Source organism: Macrobrachium nipponense, chromosome 16 (genome assembly GCF_015104395.2).
Source record: "Macrobrachium nipponense isolate FS-2020 chromosome 16, ASM1510439v2, whole genome shotgun sequence".
Taxonomy (NCBI): Eukaryota; Metazoa; Arthropoda; class Malacostraca; order Decapoda; family Palaemonidae; genus Macrobrachium; species Macrobrachium nipponense.
Genome location: NC_087209.1, coordinates 22,850,038 through 22,870,908, shown reverse-complemented (window position 1 = coordinate 22,870,908; position 20,871 = coordinate 22,850,038). Strand labels below are relative to the sequence as shown.

The 20,871-nt window shown below is 38.1% G+C and overlaps 1 protein-coding gene across 5 annotated transcripts in view; it reads left to right on the top strand.

Moving 5' to 3' along the window:
• LOC135195611 (protein tincar-like) overlaps positions 1-20,871 on the top strand; it is a 630,442-nt gene that overhangs the window by 7,779 nt on the left and 601,792 nt on the right. For 4 of the 5 annotated variants that reach the window (XM_064221940.1, XM_064221941.1, XM_064221939.1 and 1 more), the window contains exons 1-2: positions 14,637-14,783; positions 15,691-16,424. The exons of the other annotated variant lie outside the window; for it this stretch is intronic. In XM_064221940.1, the coding sequence (XP_064078010.1) occupies positions 16,356-16,424 (69 nt within the window). In that variant the 5' untranslated portion in view covers positions 14,637-14,783; positions 15,691-16,355. Of the gene's footprint in view, positions 1-14,636; positions 14,784-15,690; positions 16,425-20,871 lie in introns of those variants that run through there. 5 annotated transcript variants of the gene reach the window in all.

Genomic DNA, 20,871 nt, shown 5'->3' with positions numbered 1-20,871 from the left:
GTGGTGCACTGTAGGCATTACGTAGATGTCTCTGCAGCGTCCCTTCGACCCCTAGCTACAACCTCTTTCATTCGTTTACTGTACCTCTGTTTATATTCTTTCTCTTCCATCTGTTTCCACCATCTCTAACAATTGCTTCATAGTGCGGCTGCGAGGTTTTCCTCCTGTTACGCCTATCAGACCTTCATATTGTCAATTTCCGTTTCAGTGCTGAATGGCCTCATAAGTCCCAACGCTTGGCCTTTAACCTAAATTCTATATTCTATTCTTTTCCGGCCTTGGTTTGATGAGGTCACTGGATTGCCCGTGCTTTTTTCCTTGCTATATAAACTTTTAAAAAATCAGAAAAGTATATTTTAGCTGCTGTAGACGAGCTTAAGGTCACCCTTTTGCTCATTTGTTCTTTGGAAATAGTGGTCCTCGAATTACAAGGTTTAGCAAGTGCTTTATTCCTCCCACTTTCAAGCTTTGGAATCCTCTTTCTGGCTCTGGTGTTCCCGACTTGTAACCTTTATTTCTTTTAGTAGAGAAATCTTCCGCCTCAGGGTTTCAATCCCACCCTCCTTAAGTAGTTTTATTTTGGACCAGGACTAAGATAGGGTATTACTTTAGACCAGGAATAGGATAGGGTATTACTTAGACCAGGACTAAGATAGGGTATTACTTTAGACCGGACTAGGATAGTATTACTTTTAGACCATATACTTTAGACCAGGAAGGATAGGGTATTACATAGGACAGACTAGATAGGTATTACTTTCAAGACCAGGACCTAGGATAGGGTATTTACTAGACAATAGGACAGACAGGGTAGGGTATACTTTAGACCTAGACTTTAAAGGTATACTTTAGAAGACTAGACCAGGTATTACTTTAGACCAGGACTAGGATAGGGTATTACTTTAGACCAGGACTAAGATAGGGTATTACTTTAGACCAGGACTAGGATAGGGTATTACTTTAGACCAGGACTAAGATAGGGTATTACTTTAGACCAGGACTAAGATAGGGGTAGTACCTTTAGACCAGGGACTCAAGATAGGGTATTACTTTAGACCAGGGACTAGGGGATAGGGTATTACTTGTAGACCAGGACTAAGATGGGATTACTTTAGAACCAGGGACTAGATAGGGTTATTACTGGTCAGACCAGGGACTAAGATAGGGGTATTACTTAGTGACCAGGACTAGGATAGGGTATTACTTTAGACCAGGACTAGGATAGGGTATTACTTTAGACCAGGACTAGGATAGGGTATTACTTTAGACCAGGACTAGGATAGGGTATTACTTTAGACCAGGAATAGGATAGGGTATTACTTTAGACCAGGACTAGGATAGGGTATTACTTTAGACCAGGACTAGGATAGGGTATTACTTTAGGGTGGTTGGTTTTCACCAGGGAATACGGATAGGGTTTACTTTAGACCAGGACTAAGATAGGGGGGTATTTACTTTAGACCAGGACAATAGGGTAGGTATTACTTTAGACCAGGGGAAAAGATAGGGTATATTTTAGGGACCAGGAATAGGATAGGGTATTACTTTAGACCAGGACTAGGATAGGGTATTACTTTAGACCAGGACTAGGATAGGGTATTACTTTAGACCAGGAATAGGATAGGGTATTACTTTAGACCAGGAATAAGATAGGATATTATAATGTCATCACCATTTGACTTTACTCTTCGAAATGTCGTCCTTATAGGTCATTCATTCGTCTTGAAAAGACAATACTTATGATGCTGACATTAATGCTCCTGTATAGATATCCAAATTCCCTGCCTCTCTGTCATGTTTCCCGACGTTAAAACCTCCTCTGAATTAATATTATTCAAAAATCGGTCTCTCCATCACCGGAGGTTAAACTGTTTTGAATACTCTGTAATAAAACGCCATCTCCTATTCTGACTTTTTCTATTTGCACTTCTTTTACTTTGTAATTATTCATTAGAGATTCGTTAATTTTCCCTCCGGGACATCGGTAATGTTTGTCTCCCTCTTTCTCTCAAGAGTTTTTCCTCTCTTTCCCTACTAGCTACTCGCTCTCTTTCTCTCTTTTCTCAATTCAGTCCAAACAATAGAATATACATATATCAGTGCATTCTCCTGTTTTCCTTCCCCTCTACAGCACTGCTGAGAATTTCTTTTATTTTGTATTTTTTAATTTCCCTTCCTTTTTGGGACGCGGCCCTCCTTCCCCTATGTCACTTCATTACTTAAATGGATTCTTATTATCGCCTTACCATATGGTCTCACCCTTTTCTAATCACCATATTTCACACCTTATTCTCTCTCTCTCTCTCTCTCTCTCTCTCTCTCTCTCTAGGATTTTGCTTATCTCCAATTGCCTTTGCGTCATCTTGCTCGGATTTCCCTTGACTCCCTTAATGTGGCGTGGATATTTGAACGTGATTTGAGCTTTGAAATGATTCTTTGTTAATTACTACAACATTCTCACGGCTGTGTATATTTACGTAATAATGTCTATAGTGCATAGTTTTTCACCAGTAAGCCTTTGCGCCTCAGTGGCGTGGTCAGTAAGGTGTTGGCGTGCCACCTCGTTGGTAGCGAGTTCGATTCTCGGGCATTCCATTGAGGCGTGAGAGATGTGTATTTCTGGTGATAGAAGTTCAATCTCGACGTGATTTGGAAGTCACGTAAAGACGTTGGTCCCGTTGCTGAATAACCACTGGTTCCATGCAACGTAAAAACACCATGCAAAGAAACAAACAAACAACCCATTAAGCCTTTTCCCCTAACGGTGTTTGACTCCCTAGAGGAGATAAGAATACGATCACATTCATTCTGTGACTGCTGACTTGGGTAGGAACCCACTGTGCAGGAAGACTCTGCAGCATAGCCGCACATACACTGAAGGCTCACCAAAAGCTTGTCGAATCCACCCATACGTGCTGGGCCATTAATCTCCATCTGACACATATTTGCTTCGTGGGTGTTGAGGCCCCTTCTTTCAAATGCCTCTTCCACCCGCTCCATTCCCAGCTCTGCCAACAAGGAATCAGAGGAATTTATTTCTGGTGATAGAAATTAATTTCTCGATGTGGTTCGGATCCACAATAAGCTGTAGGTCCTGTTGCTAAGTAACCAATTGGTTCCTAGACAAGTAAAAATATCTAATCCTTCGGGCCAGCCCCAGGAGAGCTGTTAATCAGTTCAGTAGTGGGCTGGTAAAACTAAGATATACTTAACACCATCTCTCTAGCAGTTTGTAGGTCGCTCTTTCTTCCTCCCTCCGAATGCATAGCTTTCTGCAATCGGGCACCCAGTTTTCTCTTTCTTTCCACATGACCAAACCATCCCTGAACAGCGAATTCCTCTTTTCACTTACCATAAACTTTTTGTCACTTCATTTGCGAATCTCCACATCTCTCGCCCAATAAAGTCTTCATACGCCACATAATGCAAGCAAGTAATTCATCTCTACAGATCCGACATTTTTTCTTTCACTGTAAGCACTTCCCAACTGTCCCTGCGTGTAAATGAGTGAAAGAGCGCGCGTAAACACATATATACGTGTGTATGTATCCTTACTATATAATTCAGTATCTCAGTATTGGCAAATCCTAACACTCAGTTAGATCGTGTTCTTAATTTTTTTCTTTGTATCTCGTATTGTCACTTCGTGCTTTGTCCTGTTCGTCGACGTCCTTATCGTCACGAAGGAAGCCTCTTTATCCACCAATAATCAAAGGTCTGCTTTCCTGAGAACTTCTTGTCCTCCAAACTCTCGCCCTCCACTCCTCTCCCCCCCCCCCCCTCCCCCCCTCCCCCCTCCCCCCTAACCAACCAACATCGTTGTCGGCGTCGATACCTCTCTCGTCTTTCCCTTAAGCTCCAAGGAGGAGATCGACCTTAAAGAGGATCGTCACGTTTTCCTTCTTGTAATCTTTCCTTTCATTCGTTTCCGCTGTGATTCTTTGTTTGCACTAGGGAACGGTAGAGCTTCGAAGCCTGGACGGGGAACCGTCGCTGATCGACTCGAAAACGGTTTTTTCGCTTGTTTTTTCTGTGTTTATACCAGTAGCATTTATATGTGAATGCTGGTACTTATCTATCTAATCTATCTATCTATCTATTCTATCTATAAACACATATAAATTGGATTTTTTTTTCTATGAGCAGGTGCCTTATGGGATAAAACAATAGCCTTTGGCGCGGTAATTTTTGTCGCCTGTTGTATTCGGTGTTTGTATTATATGTGTGTAATATATATCAACTATATATATATATATACATACATATATATATATATATATATATATATATATATATATATATATATATAATAATAGTTTATACTTATATGTACGTATGTATCTATTGTGTGTAAGGAAAAAGCGATTTCCGACTCCTCTCGCATTTTCTGTGCAGATGCATGATGATTCATTCCCTGTATCATTTTCATTAGTAATTAAGCAGTAGGTGAAGGGTTGCCTGTGGAATGCCTGGTATGTAAGGTCTGTTTGATCAGCTGGAATTCCCTCTAAAAACTGGATGAAACGAACGATGACTGAAGGGAGTAAAGGGATGAAGTAAAACGTATTGCGTTTCAGACTTGCTTCAGCATACCTGGGAAAGTATATTGGAGGGTTCAACTGCAAAAACTTAAAGGACAAAAGTATAGATATGACGGAGAAAGAAGTTGTATTATTCTCTTATGCAGGAAGTGGTATGCTTGGATCGGGTTCTCTTTAAACGAAGTTTAATCGTGAGGGGGTAGCGATGTTTCTGTGTGCTAAGAAATTTTAGATCAATAAATGCCACGCTGAGAATATTGAAGAATTACGTTGTCGCTTGTATTATGAAAAGGTTGGTGCGCAGACTTTATATTGAGTATAACCCTATAACCCCTATGTGTATGTGTTTGTGAGTATGTTTGTATGTGAATACTAATGCAAAGGGGGGTGCCAACGAAAGCTTTGTTGTCTTGGGACCTTTTTGTTATGCTTGAGGGATAATGTAAAGCAAAGGAAATAAAACTGAGTTGATAGTGTGGCGCCATTTTCCTCGTTAGCATTATCATCATCTCTAATGAAACTTTTCTAGAATGTATCATTAAAGATCACCCCATGAGATTGTAACGTTAGATCACCCTAATACGATGTCCAGTTGCGCTTTCATGTATTTTTTGTCTTTTCGGCATTGAAGTGTAATACGTTCAATGCGTGCTTAAAACAGAAAAGACAATAGTAGGTAATTGCATGGTCATTATCCCTAGAGAGGAGTATAATAGAGAATGATCAATAATTATATCAGTCCAGTCAGTGAAAAAGTTAATTTCCAAGAAATTTGCAGCAAGCATTCCATCACACAAACAGAAGAATTGGCACATTGCATTAGTGATATATATGGGAATCATGTATTCAAGTGAAAAGAGCAGAAATAATGATGCAATTTGCGCTAAACGATTTTCCACGAAGTACTCCAGAGAATATCCGTAAGAGGAAGCATCAGCCATCGATGTATTATATCATAACCACGACGTTAATTCAACTCTTGCTGATACCCGTGAACCAGTGGGGGATCTCTCTCTCTCTCTCTCTCTCTCTCTCTCTCTCAACGCAAATAGCACCTCTGTGGCGTGATCGGTATGATCTTGGCCTACCACCTCGAACCTCGATGGCCGCGAGTTCGATTCTCGGGCATTCCACTGAGGGGTTAGAGATACGTATGTCAGGTGATAGAAGTTTACTCTCGACGTGGTTCGGAAGTCAAGTAAAGCCGTTGGTCCCGTTACTGAATAACCACTGGTTCCATGCAACGTTAAAACACCATATAAAAAAATTTAAAAAATCAGTGCAAATGTCCCTATCAAGAGATCTTAATTGTGTCAAATGAGGAGTGGAAATTGGCCTATACATTTTTGACGCCCTCATTCTTTCAATATGGAGCTCTTGCTTCGCAGTCACGTATTCAACTTAATAAGAGGCGTAGTTAAGGCTTATAAATAGTCTACCTTTAATGCTCTAGGAGCAAGAGCCCGTGCTGGCATAAGGCCAGCTTAATCTCAAACAACAACATAGTTCACCCTATAACCCCGGATATGTAGTACCTTTTAACCGAATCTGTGTTGCTCAGATGGCTAAAGTTCGGTTTTTCGTGTTAATTCAGCCGTCAGATTTCATGGCATAGCTCGTATGTGTTATTGTTTTTAGCACAACTTATTCGTAAAGATTTCTAAGTATTATTTCGTTTGTTTGCGATGGCTGGCGATTATAATGAACAATAATTTATTCGTTTTTATTATTATATATATTATGTAAGCGTAAGTATATACATGTATATTCAATCTTATGATCATATATGTACATATATATATATATATATATATCATATATATATATATATATATATATATATATATATATATATATATATATATATATATATATATATGTGTGTGTGTGTGTGTGTGTGTGTGTGTGTGTGTGTGTGTATACAGACAAGTATATACAGTATACACGCAAAGTTTTTTTTATTGCCATGTTGAATATTTTCACTAAGAATAATTGTAATTTTTTTCCACAATTATGAATCCTCTATCAGGATATTTAATGATTTCTGTAACAAATCCTGTGGCAAGCACCTAGCGTATGAAAATCCCTTGAACATTGGCAGATTTTTTTTTATCAAACGCGTTTTTATGGTTCTTTTTATTTTCTTTCCAAACTGGAAAGGATAAGCGAAGATAATGATATCATTCCCACGAGTCTTTACAAAATAAGTAACGAAATGAACGAGAATAAAACTCCAATTCTTTTAAAAGTCTTGTCGTTGCGCCAGGAACTGCGCATTCACCGGATCGTTGTGTATCAAGGAATCCAAGTTCGCTGGAAGAACCATTCCGTAAGGGAATCTGATGCCAATGTTTACTTTTATTGCTTGAAAGTACGACCCTGTCTGCGGCTCCATAGCAGGATCCCTCTTGGCGAAACGGGACATAAAACTAACTACCATGAAATAACGAGATGCTGCCACCGAGACTGGGAGAGCGAGTCCGTCTCTGATGTGGACGTGGGAAGTTTATTTATTTATTGCTTGCATGCGCCATTTGTTTTCGAGAATCATAGTTTGATGGTATGTGACCGAACTTTCTCGTTACGTTAATGACATTAACAACTGAAGCAGCGTCGGCTTGTTTTTATTGCCAGACATTCGAGTTACCATCTGCATTTTATGCGTGTTAGCACAAGGTCTCTTGTGCTTTCTAATGTTCTTGTTGTGTTGCCTTGTATTTTACCTTTGTCTTTAGCTTTTCATGAATGTAATTGCCTTAGTTTTCAGCGCTCGTATCTTTATGCTTTGGACAGTCTTTCAACAGGGTGTCTGACCACGTCTTTTGGTTTGGGGAACCCTTTAACATTTCTTTTGTCTGCAAAATAACGTGTGTTTTTACCGCTCTGTGATGTCCACCTTAAGTATCATTTTGCGTTTGAAGCTGCATATGCATGATTGCTGACTTAGAGCCCTACCCAAAGAGCATTAGGAACACTACCTGGTAAATATCAGAAACGTGTGAAGTCATTGATTGTACCACCAAAAACTGCTAGGTGTGTGCTTGGACGTGCATACAAGCAAATGTAGGTCATGCAATGGCTATTAATCACCAGGAAATATACTGTGCACACTCAGTTTATGCACGCATTCTATCACTACGCATTCTATCACTACCTACAATGACAGCAAGAAAAAAAAGCAATTATACGACATTCACAACAAACACGAGTCGTAAAAATTTAGAAATTCCAGTAGATGTGTAAGGGTTAAATATACTCCAAAATGCACTGCACTGCAGTTAGTGTTTGTAGGTGTCAAACTCCAACATCGCAAGTATATCGTTGTGTTTCTGTCCATTCGTTGTTTATCACAACTAGGCTGACAGTGTCAGGAGAATCGGTACAGTAATAATTACCAACCCCAGTGCAAGATAATACTTTTTAAACAACGTATGACGATCCCATATGCGGGGCATCTCAAACCACTATATATAATTAATATTATATATATATATATCTATATAGATATATATATAATATATATCTATATATATATATTGGTAGCGTCAGTATAACGCTATTGAGTTAATTCTGTCAAGAAGCCATCGAGTACGAAGCAAATCGATGTTGCTTTTACTTTCTAGATATCCACGAGTGTCACGCACGTCACGACAGGGAGTAAATTGTCCAAATAATACTGCGATTTATTAATTGGAGTTCAACCGGTCACAATTGCCAGTGTATCCTATCATATTTCTCCATATTTATAAACAGATAAAACTGATCACTTTATTTGCAGTACGGTTTTATATTACTCTTTCCTTGTGCATATATGAAGGCATGTGTGTTGTACATATATTCAAGTAAAATAATCACTGCAAATTGCAGCCGTCGCCACCATATCACTCAAGTAAGTCGCAGCTGATATCCGAAGGGAAGGTCTTGATACTTTGGCAGCATTGGTGGTTTACGGGATGGCCGCTTCAAGGACAGGTCTCCTCAGTGGAATTTAGAAGTGAAATCCAGAGGAGACGAGCGATTTCAGTGGAAGAAACTCGTTATTAAAAGTCTGAACGGCTTCTGTAGCGAGCGAAAGTATTTTTTTTTTCTATTCAGACTTGAAATTAAATACTAAAGGGGAAAAGTGAAAACTCGAACATGTAGAGTTGAGCTGCACTTGTGATTAAGCCAGGGTGCGGCGAAGAAAGGAACCAGGATACATTACTTGCATTTTCCGACTGCAGACTCAACAATTCAGAGTGCAGTTAACTCTTACGTATCTACTGCAGTTTCTATACCTTTGCCACCAGTGTTTGTTATGAATGTTGTTGTCATTGCTTTATTTATTTATTTTTTAGTTTGTTTAAGTTTGTATGTGTGTTTGTTTGTATGGTGTTTTTACGTTGTACGGAACCAGTGGTTATTCAGCAACGGGACCAACGGCTTTACGTGACATCCGATCCACGTCGAGAGTGAACTTATATCACCAGAAATACACATCTCTCACACCTCAATGGAATGCCCGAGAATCGAACTCGCGGCCAACGAGGTGGCACGCCATTTAATGGGTACTACTGAACTCGGTGTATTTTTCCCCATCTAAGATTCTTGAAAAGAAGCAAATGTCAAAATGATTGTTAAACACTGAATTTGTTAAACGACCGTCATGGCAGTTAGCGACGTTCATTTTGGACTTGAATGAATTTAGACATTTTCGAAATCCCCAATCTTTATTTAGCTTCTCTGATCCCTTATATAGGCCTAACCCCGAGGACCTCCAGGAAACACATAAGATACTGTTGAACGAGAAGCTAATTATTAGATGAGGAAAGGTCCCTTCGATGCCAAGGACCCTAGGGATCAAACGTGTTTAACTTATTTGATCGCTTAAACTTTGATCTTCACAGTCCATAATATCTTGAATTGAAGAAGATAAAATGATCTGCAACTTTAATCAGCGCTCGTTCCCCCTCTCCAGGGGCACAAATATAAAGTTTATATATTAGATATATTGATATTTATATAAATATAATATATTATATAATATAGATTATATAATATATATATATATATATGTGTAAATATATATATATACATATGTATATATATATGTAAATATATATATATATATATATATATATATATATATATATATTATATATACACACATATGTATATGCATGAGAAATATATATATATATATATATATATATATATATATATATATATATATATCTATATCTATATATATCTATATAAATATATATATATATATATATATATATATATATATATATATATATATACGAATATATTGTTTAATATCCAGTTCTACGGACGAACACTTATCATCTATAATGCCTCTTGGGTGTAAGTTATTCCCAAGGTACAGTGAATTGGATATGAAACAATATTTGTGGCTTAGTATATTCGGAAATATTAAAAATGCCACACGTGTAGTTTATATATATATATATATATATATATATATATATATATATATATATATATATATATATATATATATAATATATATATATATAATATATATATATATATATATATATATATATATATACATATATATATATATATATATATATATATATATATATATAATATATATATATATATATATATATATATATATATATATATATATATATATATATATATATATATATATATTAAATGTTGAAGGTCGCACATGATTTAACTTTTCGGTTCATAGCACAATTTGATTAGATCAGGAGTTGCCAGTGTCAGGATGAGAGTTAAATATGAATCTATTATAGACGAAAATAGCATCCTTTCCTGGGGACTTTAATAATGAATAAATGATACGTCCACTGAAAGGAAAAAGAGCTTTGTTTATTCGCTATATAAAGGGAAATCTAACTTGTAATCGCTAAAGGAAATTAGCTTTTATGAGCCGGAGGTGAAGGTTAATGACCCCAGGCGGACGGGGGTTTCTGCTTACACCCATCTCTTGATATTTACTATGATTCTGTGATACGGCTGAATCCGTCATCGCTGGAGGAGGGGTCGCCGAGTACGCCATTCTTCATTAGGCGGACGGGAAGCGCCCCGAGCCTCAAGACTAATGCTATAGAAAACAAGAAAAAACAAATAAAAAATGCGCCGAAGTGTCTTCTGCGTAATTGGAGTTTTCTATATATCTGATAATGATGGCCACCGATCTATCTTTCGGTGGTCTCGATATCATGCCGTATGAACGACGACCCATGAAATTTTAACCACGGACCGGTGGTGGCCTGGCTAATATCGTTGCCAGACGCGCGATTATGGCTGACTTTAACCTTGAATAAAACGAAAACTACTGGGGTTAGAAGTCTGCAATTTGGTATGTTTGATGATTGAAGGGTGGATAATCAACATACCAATTTGCAGCCCTATAGCCCCGATAGGTTTTATGATCTGAGGGCGGACAGAAAAAAGTGCGGCACGATAGTTTTCTTTTCAGAAAACTATGAAGGAATAAAAAAATGACAACACCTGTATAAAAAGAATGTGGGAGATGGACAAAGAAATCAGTGAGGTTTCATGCTATGGGAGATATTTAAAAACTGGCGCAGCGGATGCGATAACACCTAAATTACGTGGAAGATTTAGGTCAAGGTAATAACTTCAAACATGGTGGGGTACGAGGAATGTGAATGGCCAAAGAGTTAACTGCGCATGTAATGATGGCTGTTGAAAGGGTTATGTTTCTTAATGGTCCAAAAAGATAAGTTTAATGTCACACTTGTTTCTGAGGAAAATACAGTTAATTTGGAAGCCACTGTTTATTTGCAAAACGGGGCGCTTCAACCACTTTGGACCTCTCTCTCTCTCTCTCTCTCTCTCTCTCTCTCTCTCTCTCTCTCTCAGGGGAGAGAAAAGAGAAGCTGACGAGAGAGAGAAAGAGTGGTTAGTTTGACCAACAACTGAAACATTAATAATGGCAAGGATGAAGAATAAATGAAGTACAGATTTCTTTTTTCACTTTCTTTCTAATTCTTAAAACACATCGGACATTACAGTTTACGTAAAACTTATACTGTATCCCGGGAAAGACATCCATAGTACATCATTGAAAATACTGTAAGTTAACCATACCCCCACTCAGCAAAAAATATGTAACATAATATTTTTTAACGATTTTTTTTTTATAGATAGCATGTCAGTGGAATTATTAATGGCTAACATTTATGTGACAAGGAACAGCATGATTAATTATCGTTTATTAAAGTATATAAGATAATTTTTTCTTAAAAAAATAAAAAAGGCTTGAAAACAAAATTTTTGTGTCCTTTAGGAACTACTAGTAAGTGATTGCGTTCATTTCAACGTAAATACGGCGAATATTATTGTATACCGAAGTATGTGCGTGAATCGAATAAAGGCTTTCATTATATGTGGTTTTGCCATTAACCAGGAAAGAGTTACTCTAAATATAACATTTCTTTACTGTATCGATCTTTGTTAGGATGAAATTAATTAGCGTTTCGTCTTTTATCTTTGTGATCAAGGAACGAAAGGTTGCGAAAGGTAGTTTGGTTTATGGTGCAGGTGAATTTTGTAGTGATGTATTAATTTTTCCTTTGATGTTATATTAATCTGTTTTCCCCGTGATGTAAACGTACATGGTCGCGAACAGAAGCCCTTCTCATTGCATTATACTCTTTAACTATTACGCGTCCACAGTGTATGATTTTCGCCTGCACCATTAAGCAGCAAAATTCTTTAAGGTAGGATTAATTTTTAAAACTACGAGCAAACATATACACTATAACAACTGATGCACGTCATAATATATTTAGCGTACGTATCATATTTGACTTTTGATACCTGATATTATGAACTTCTGTTTTCATTGCACGATCCAGCTGTTGCGTATAGCAGCATAAGAGGATTGTTGGAAATGTCGCATAGCTCTCGTATATTCGAAGGAAATGGATGCCGTCACAAATCACGTAGCTATTAATTAAAACAAGCGATTTTTCCCCCCTACAGAAAGTAAGTGAAAAGAAACGCTTAACAAATCTGGAATGCTTCCTTATAAGTTACTCTGATTCAAACAATCTGCAGTATTTAAACGTTTCAGTAAGAAATAAGATGTGTTTTTTAAACGGTGCACCCTTTTTTGTCGCAAACCCCCATTGAACTTTGATCTCTGATTTAAAGTATGGTCTACCTTGGCCCTTTCCCTCTTTGGATATGGAATTTTATTTAGATAACTTGACGCTTAGTGGATGGAAGAACTGAAGAACCGGAGAGACAGTCTGACAAATAAATGGACAGAGAGGCCGATTGCCAGGTGCCCCTGGATGCTGAAAGGGATTATAAAAATGGGTCATTTTATTCCTAACGTAGAAGGCTCATTAGCAATGCGCGGACTCCCATTATACACAAAGTATCAATCACCATTGTCCAGCACACGTTTAAACCTTCACGATAATTAATTCAGGGAAACCTTATATCGGTTTGCTCTTGGTTTCATATTTTCTCTTGGTTTATTACTTGCTCTGGCATAGGTGCTCGTCTTTCATTTAAACTGAAATTGATACTGGTATGATGCTATTAACTTGATTGAGGGTGTGCAGCAGAATGATAATGACAGTAGTGGTAATGACAAAATGTAAGATCCCTTTTCTCTCATATCCGCGAGAAAAATTTAAACTCGAGTGGACATAACAACCCATAGTAGATTCACATCAACCGTGCATTTGATGTCTAGGCCAGTCCCTTACGACACTCCCGACTGGATTTTGATAAGCCAATCACAGGGCTGGAAACTCTTTCTCTCTCAAGAGTTCACTTGGGTATGATCTATGGTCCATTTCTCCTGAGTGATTGGTCTTTCAGGAGAGGTGGAACATAGATCCTGCCTATGTGAACTCTCGAGAGGGACTGAGAGTTTCCAGCTCTGTGACTGGCTAATCAACAGCCAATCAAGAGCGCCGTAATGGACTGGCCTAGACATCAAATGCACGGTTGATGTGAATCTACTATAGCTTCGTCTTTCCCAACAGCGATTTATTGGCGACTGTTTAGGCTGTATAAAGACAGTTGTTGCATTGGTCCCACTCTTTAAGCAACGGCCATTACCCGAATTACAAGCCTTGATAACGCTCTAAGTTCCCCCCAGCGAATGGCTTTAGTGGTCGCATTCTGTACCGGTGATATGAATTCTTAGTTTTAATATGGCCGTTGGTGGCAACGCTTAACAAGATCCTAATGATGATTAACACATGGAGACCCCTTTAGGCTCTGGGGAAACTTTAGGCTCTGGGGAAACATCCTTTTTTTTCGTGCTCATCTTGGTCACCCAGGAGAGGATGCCAATAGGGCTATATTATGTTTGATTACGATATCTGTTTTGGCTTATGGTTTCTAAACCCAGATAAGAGTTTGAAGACTCCTGCTTTATTATGTGGTCGTCTGATAATGTAGATCAACAGTTGGCTATGCTCGGGAAGTTCGTTCTTCAGTTTTTGTTTTTTTCGGCACATCTGCATTGTCTCTCCCTACTTCGGCCACTACTGCTGGTTTAGCTCTCTCTCTCTCTCTCTCTCTCTCTCTCTCTCTCTCTCTCTCTCTCTCTCTCTCTCTCTCTCTCATAAATCTTCGGTCGTTTCTTCTTCCTTTTTCCTCTCTGTACATCCCCATACACCCCCTTCTCTCCCTCAGACCAGACCTCCGACAACCTCCCCCTCACTCCTTATTCTTCCTCCACGAGATTCCCCTACCCCCCATGATACTTGAGGGGCGTGGCACTCATTGACTTCTCCCAAGCCACAAGCACCATTCATCCCAGACTCTGATCGCCAATTTCCTTTCGTAATAGGACTCGAAGACGTTCACCCGGCCTCAACCTGACTTTCGCTCAGAGCAGCCAAATTAGTCTTTTGATAACAATCCTACTAAATGTGTTTTTGGAAAGCGCGTCTGGCAGCGCCAGCCGTTGCCGAGTGTAAGAGTGAGGGGAAAGAGGGGAGAGCGAGAGAGGAGCTGAGGAGGGTAAGCAACCCAAGGCAGCCGCCACCCACAACCACCGTCCCTCCTCCCCACCCCCTTTTGGCTTCCCTTCGCCGCCTGGGTTCAGTCTCCCCTCGACTGTGGTGAGCGAAGGAACCGTCTCCTGAGGCTGGCCCCTGTCGGCTCGCTCCTCCACGCCCAAACGCAGCTATTGATCTGTTTAGAGTGGCTCTATCCTAAGAAGTGGATGATTAGAGTGGCACTTGTTAATAAAAAAAAGTCGTGAGTGCCTGTGACCTGCGTATGGCAGTGTGACAGTGATTGACCTCTGCTTCCTCGCTCATTTTAGTGTTGTATGGTCGATGATGCCCCTTGTCATCACCACCACTGCCATTAATGTTAGCCTGGGGGTATTTTTTTTTTTATTTTGATGGGGCATGAATGTCGGAGTTGGATGAGAGGGGACGGTGACTAGTGGAGTCCTTTTCATCCGTCGTTTCTTGTGAACATAATCAGGATGCTCACCTGTTCGCACGTGACCTGAGATAGAAAAGAGAGAGAGAGAGAGAGAGAGAGAGAGAGAGAGAGAGAGAGAGAGAGAGCTGGGTGTCTGTGTGTGTAAATTAAAGATAAAAATCCACTCCTGTGCACAGCCTAAAAGAGACCCACCAAAACCGGGTTGGTGTTCCTGGTAGGACAGTACGGGCCTGAGCACCTGCTGAATATTGCATGAAGTCTGTCTGTGATGGATTGCAAATAGTTATTAGATTTTGTCGATGTGTGACAGAAGCCTTCGGGTCTGGAGGTTGGGGGGGAGATGAATGTATTTACATGAATATACGTCTATGTATCTTTGAAGGAGTATACGTTTATGAATACATAGAGGAGTATGCGTTTGTCCGTGTATGCGCGTGTGTATGCCAGACAGAAGCATTGTATACCTTCCTCTTTGAGGCTGTTTTGGATTTGACCATAAAATGTAACAGTGCTAAAGTGACGAAGTTTTTCTTGTGTTGAATTTGATTAGTGATTGGAGTTTTGACTTCATCCAGTTTGAAATTGAAATGACCGAAAAAGCAAGATTTTGCAACTGTGAAGTGTTAGTGCTTTTCGATAGTGAATTTTGCCATTTAGTGTTCATATGTTGCCAGTTGTTGCAAATATGTCTAAATAGTATCCTTAATTTCAGGTTTAGTTTTTCTTTGCTAAGCATTAGCAATGAAATAATAAGTTACTTGAGACACATTTCAGTTCGAAATCATAAACCTAAACAAGCACTATAGCATTCAATAAACAAAAAAAAAAGGATCTTGAAAAGTGAATGGAAAACAGAAATAAAAGCGTATGAAAAGGGGGAAGTAATTAAGGTTTTAGATATTAGTGACAGAAGTGTCCGTGACAGATCTCCGGCGGCGACTTGAAAGAGGACCTGTGGAAGATTTCCCCGAATTTTTCCTCATCGCAGAAAGCGGCGGCGGCGAAGGTGCCAGTAGCAAGGAACGATGATGACTCTTCCCCGGTGCTGGCACTCCTGCTGCTGTCTTCACCGTCAGGAGATAGATTGCCATCAAGTTGCACTCTTCGGGGTGGAGTAACCAGCACCACCCCCCCCACCACCACCTCCCCTCGAGTCACCACTCTCCAAGAAAGGGAAACTTTGCCTTTCCTTTCCTGTCCTTTCCTTCCTTGCTCCCTTTCCGTTTACCTCCTGGCCCCGTTCATTCGTTTTACCTTTACCTTTCCGGGTGGCATCGTTCTTGCGGAAGAGAAGAAACGGGAAATTTTCGGCAAAGCCTGAGCTGAGCATTGCCATTGTTACATTGCTAAGACTTTCGTTAATACCCGTCACCAACCATGACGTCACAGCATCAAAATAAACAGCAACAACAACAGCAACAGACTGAAAGCAGCGCTCCTAAAAAGGTAAAGTTCCTGTTTGTTTCACGTGTCTGCATTATGATGCAAGTTTTTGCACTTCACCTCAATTGCAACATTTTTAGTTCCCAGATGTATTTTTCCTAACGAGTTCATACAAACCAAGCCTTGGAGGCAACAGCCATATTAATATCTATCTATCTATCTATCTATCTATCTATCTATCTATCTATCTATCTATATATATAATATATATATATATATATATAATATTATATCGATATATATATAATATAAAAAAGTTAGTTATCGTTGTTATTATCTTTAACGGAATGACCACCTTATACTTTACCATAGTCACTGATAACTCGTTGATATTGAATCCACTACACCGTTGGAATAACATACACTCAAAGGGAATTATGCACGTACCAGGACCGGGCTTTTGAACCTATGCGTTTTTGGGTTGGAAAATTGGTGGCAGTGACTTGATGCACTCAGCCATTAAGAGAGTTTGAATCCTAGGTAGAGTAGGTACACGTACTACGTAGAGTTCCTCTCTGTGAGTAGATACACGTACTACGTAGTTCCTCTCGGGTGTGAGTAGATACAGTGAATTCGATATTATCTTTGTGTCTGTATATATATATATATATATATATATATATATATATATATATATATATATATATATATACATATATAATGCCTCTGTTTGTAAATATATGTAGTGAAGTATTTACGCAGAGGATGTATATTTTCATGATTTTTGTAAGTTTTACTGCAAATCCTGTTATATGTTTACATTGTATACGTATACTTCTGTATATCTGCAAGGCACAGTTAGGATACTTCATTTTATCTCGGTAGAACTGGATCAAAGTCTGTGAAAATATTTGTTCGTAGGCATGTTGCAAAGCTTTGAGTGAAGGACAGTAAGTGATTATCTTGTATGGAAGCTACTCTAGATCGCCCTTGAGCAAGGTTTACGACCTATAAGCTGCGTTGCTAGGGTGTCTCTCCACTTCCTTGTGAAGGACTCTTTAGTCGAAGACCAAGGCACTTCCCCTGCGTAAGAAAAACATAGTTGTGGACGCATTCGGTGAGCATGACAGGATTCCAAATCTAATTTGGCAGAAGTTACATTAGTACAACTCTTTAATTGTCCTGATTGTTACCCAGTGGGTGGTGATTTCATCTAAAAGGCAACAGAAAAGCAAGTTCCAGTGACCCGTTCCCATAGATCTTGGCTAGGTCTGCTCACCATATGGCTCAGTGAAATGTCTGTTGCTTTGGAACAAGGGCGATGACAAGTATTCTATCTTGATAAACCTATCAGGATGTGTGAACACCATGAGTGATGATGCTTGTTGAAGCATGCACTTGATTTTTTTATTGTTCCATGTATTACATGGTAGGTGACCAGATGGCTAGCCAGATGTCCTTTTCAAACAGACCTGGGTTGAAGATAAAAAGAAATAGGAACGCACTGCATAAGATGTTACATTGAAGTGATCTATACCCAAGGCTCTTACAGTAAGGGAGATTGTAGCAAATGGGTAGTGGAATAGAAACAGCTGTCGAACTGAGCAGTAGCGGTATATATGATCCTAAAGTTATAGTGGCTTGGAGGATGTCAGAGGCAACTTAGGATGGGAAAATAATTGATGACCGAGTAATTACTGTAAGGTTGGCTAGAAAGAAATCCCCAATCTTGAATGATTGCATTATATTTTCACAGACCTCGAGTCACCCTTGCCGAGAAGGACATTAAATATCCAAGCTGGTTCTCGTAAGGTCAGTATAAAACTTATGTTATGAACGAGAGGATAATTTACCAGGCCTTAATAATACTCGGTGATATAATTGTATTACGTTGAAGTTGCAAAGAAAGCATCGGCTAGCAACTGAATATGAAAAGGCTGGCACTCTCTCTCTCTCTCTCTCTCTCTCTCTCTCTCTTCTCCTCTCTCTCTATATATATATATATTATATATATAAATATAAAAAATATACATATATATATATATATATATATATATCTATATACGTATATATATATATATATATATATATATATATATATATATATAATTATATAGACACACACAGTAGATGTTACCCATTCTCTCTCCTCTCTCTCTAACTCTCTCTCTCTCTCTCTCCTCTCTCTCTCTCTCTCTCTCTCTTTATATATATATATATATATATATATATAGTATATATTATATATATATATCATATATATATATATATGTGTGTGTGTGTATTATAATAGTATGTATTATAACATATATATTCTAATATGATTATTATACACACACACACACACTACCCATTCACGTTCATACAGACCTTCAATTTTCCTTGCAGAGTGGTGGCTCAAGAAAGAACCGCTCTCACTATTATCAGAAAGTTTTTTGGATTAGGTTGATAGACTCTTGTCTTCTTCCGCCTTGCTGTGATACACTGCAGTTAAATGACTGCCGGTACATAATTAACTGCTTAAGTAAACAAAGTACAATATTATTTAACAATCTGTCTCTTGGGGAATCTAGCATTAGCCCTCTCCTTGTGTATTGAATATCACATAATATCATGATTCAGTGCTAGGTCAAGGTTTGTAATGTTTTTCTAGATGGGTTAAAGGTTCGAGTGGAATGGTTGTTGGAAGAAACGTTTTATTATATAATTAAACTTGATTCCTACTGAAGGGATAGTGGCAACTGTAAGAATTTTAAGGGCAAAACATTACCTCCATCGAAGGCATATGATACGATTTTGATTGGACAGGTGAAAAATTGTGGGTTTAGATAAAGAAGTGGATGTGTGGATCAAGTATCTTTTACGAAAAAAAAAAACAAAAAAACCTCGTAATATACATAAACATGGAAAAACCTTATGACTGAAATGATAGAGGGAATCTTGAGGTTGTATGACATTGAAGATAAGTCGTTAAGAACGATCAGAAGTTTTCGAGATGGAGGTGAAGTGCTTCTTGTTAGAATATTTAGAAGGGAGAGTGACTTGTTTAATGTAAAAAGTGAGTGAGTGCAAATGGACAATATCATGATAGAGTTATTGAGACTTGAGTGTTTAAACCGAAATATGGAGGTGCTTAGGTGAAAACACGGTTCAGTGTGTTTGAAATGGGTTGGTCATATGGAAAGAATAAGGCACCTTAGGTTAGGGTACGGTATAATTCTGAAGTATTATGACCTGAAAATATAAACAAACGGATACAATTTGGTTGGTTTTCTTTTTAGTGGATATATACATATAAATATATATATATATATATATATATATATATATATATATATGTGTGTGTGTGTGTGTATACATGTGTGTATGTGTGTTGGTGTGTTTGTGTGAGTTGTTCTTTCAAAAGTGAATAAAATTCTTTGGAATGCCACGAGTTTTCCTTTACATGACCTTGAGGTTTCTTTTAGAACAGAATAAAGTTTTAGTTTTAACATAGAAATTTCTCTAAGTTTTCTGTAAAACAGACGTTGACCTTGAATACTTTACCGTCTGGATATTTCACTGCATTATTATTATTATTATTATTATTATTATTATTATTATTATTATTATTATTCAAAATGAACAAAAATATTTATGGAATTCGACAAAAGGCGATAAGCTTGGTTACCAAGGCTCCACAGAATCAGAATGCCCATATATGATGAAAAACAGTAGAAAATATATAACAACAATCTATACTTATAACAAGTAATGACAATTAGTTTTAGATATATGTGATAGTTAAGAGTATAACAAATTAAGTAAATAAAAAAAAAAGGAAAAAATAAATGAGACAAAGTCATGGTAAAGAGGCTTTGGCACACCCCCAGGTTTGGGAACATTTGGTAAATAACATCAACCGACGCCAGGGAACGAAATATGACATGTGAGACAACCTGCAGCTACAAATAGGCGCTCATATTCCAAATTAATCAATTAAAAAAACAACACGTAGTTACATTTTCGAGCCGTAGCCGAGACATGCATCGACCAGGACCCCCTCCTCTTTTTCTCTCTTCCTGCGAAGCATTCAGTATGGATCGACCTCGTTCCTGACCTAGGGCAGACGCTTGCTCGCGTTGCCTGATTTATGGGTCTACAATCATACCGAAACAACGTTTTTTTTTTAGATATATTTTTTAACGCTACTAACTATATGTACGCTGGTGTCGTTTTGTCTTGTCTGTCTGTCGGTTTGTCTGGATCGACGAGCTATTTTTAAAAGGTATGATGGATTTCGTTGAGATTTTGTGTTGGGATGGGGTATGGATCAGGGAGGTGTTTATTTTTTTATTTCATATATATATATATATATATATATATATATATGTATATATATTATATATATATATATACATATATATATATATATATTTAGGAAGGGATCAGTTTGCAGTTTAGTAGAATTTTACATTCGTCGAATTTATGTGTTCTGTTCGTTTTTTATTTAAAACATACGAATCGATAT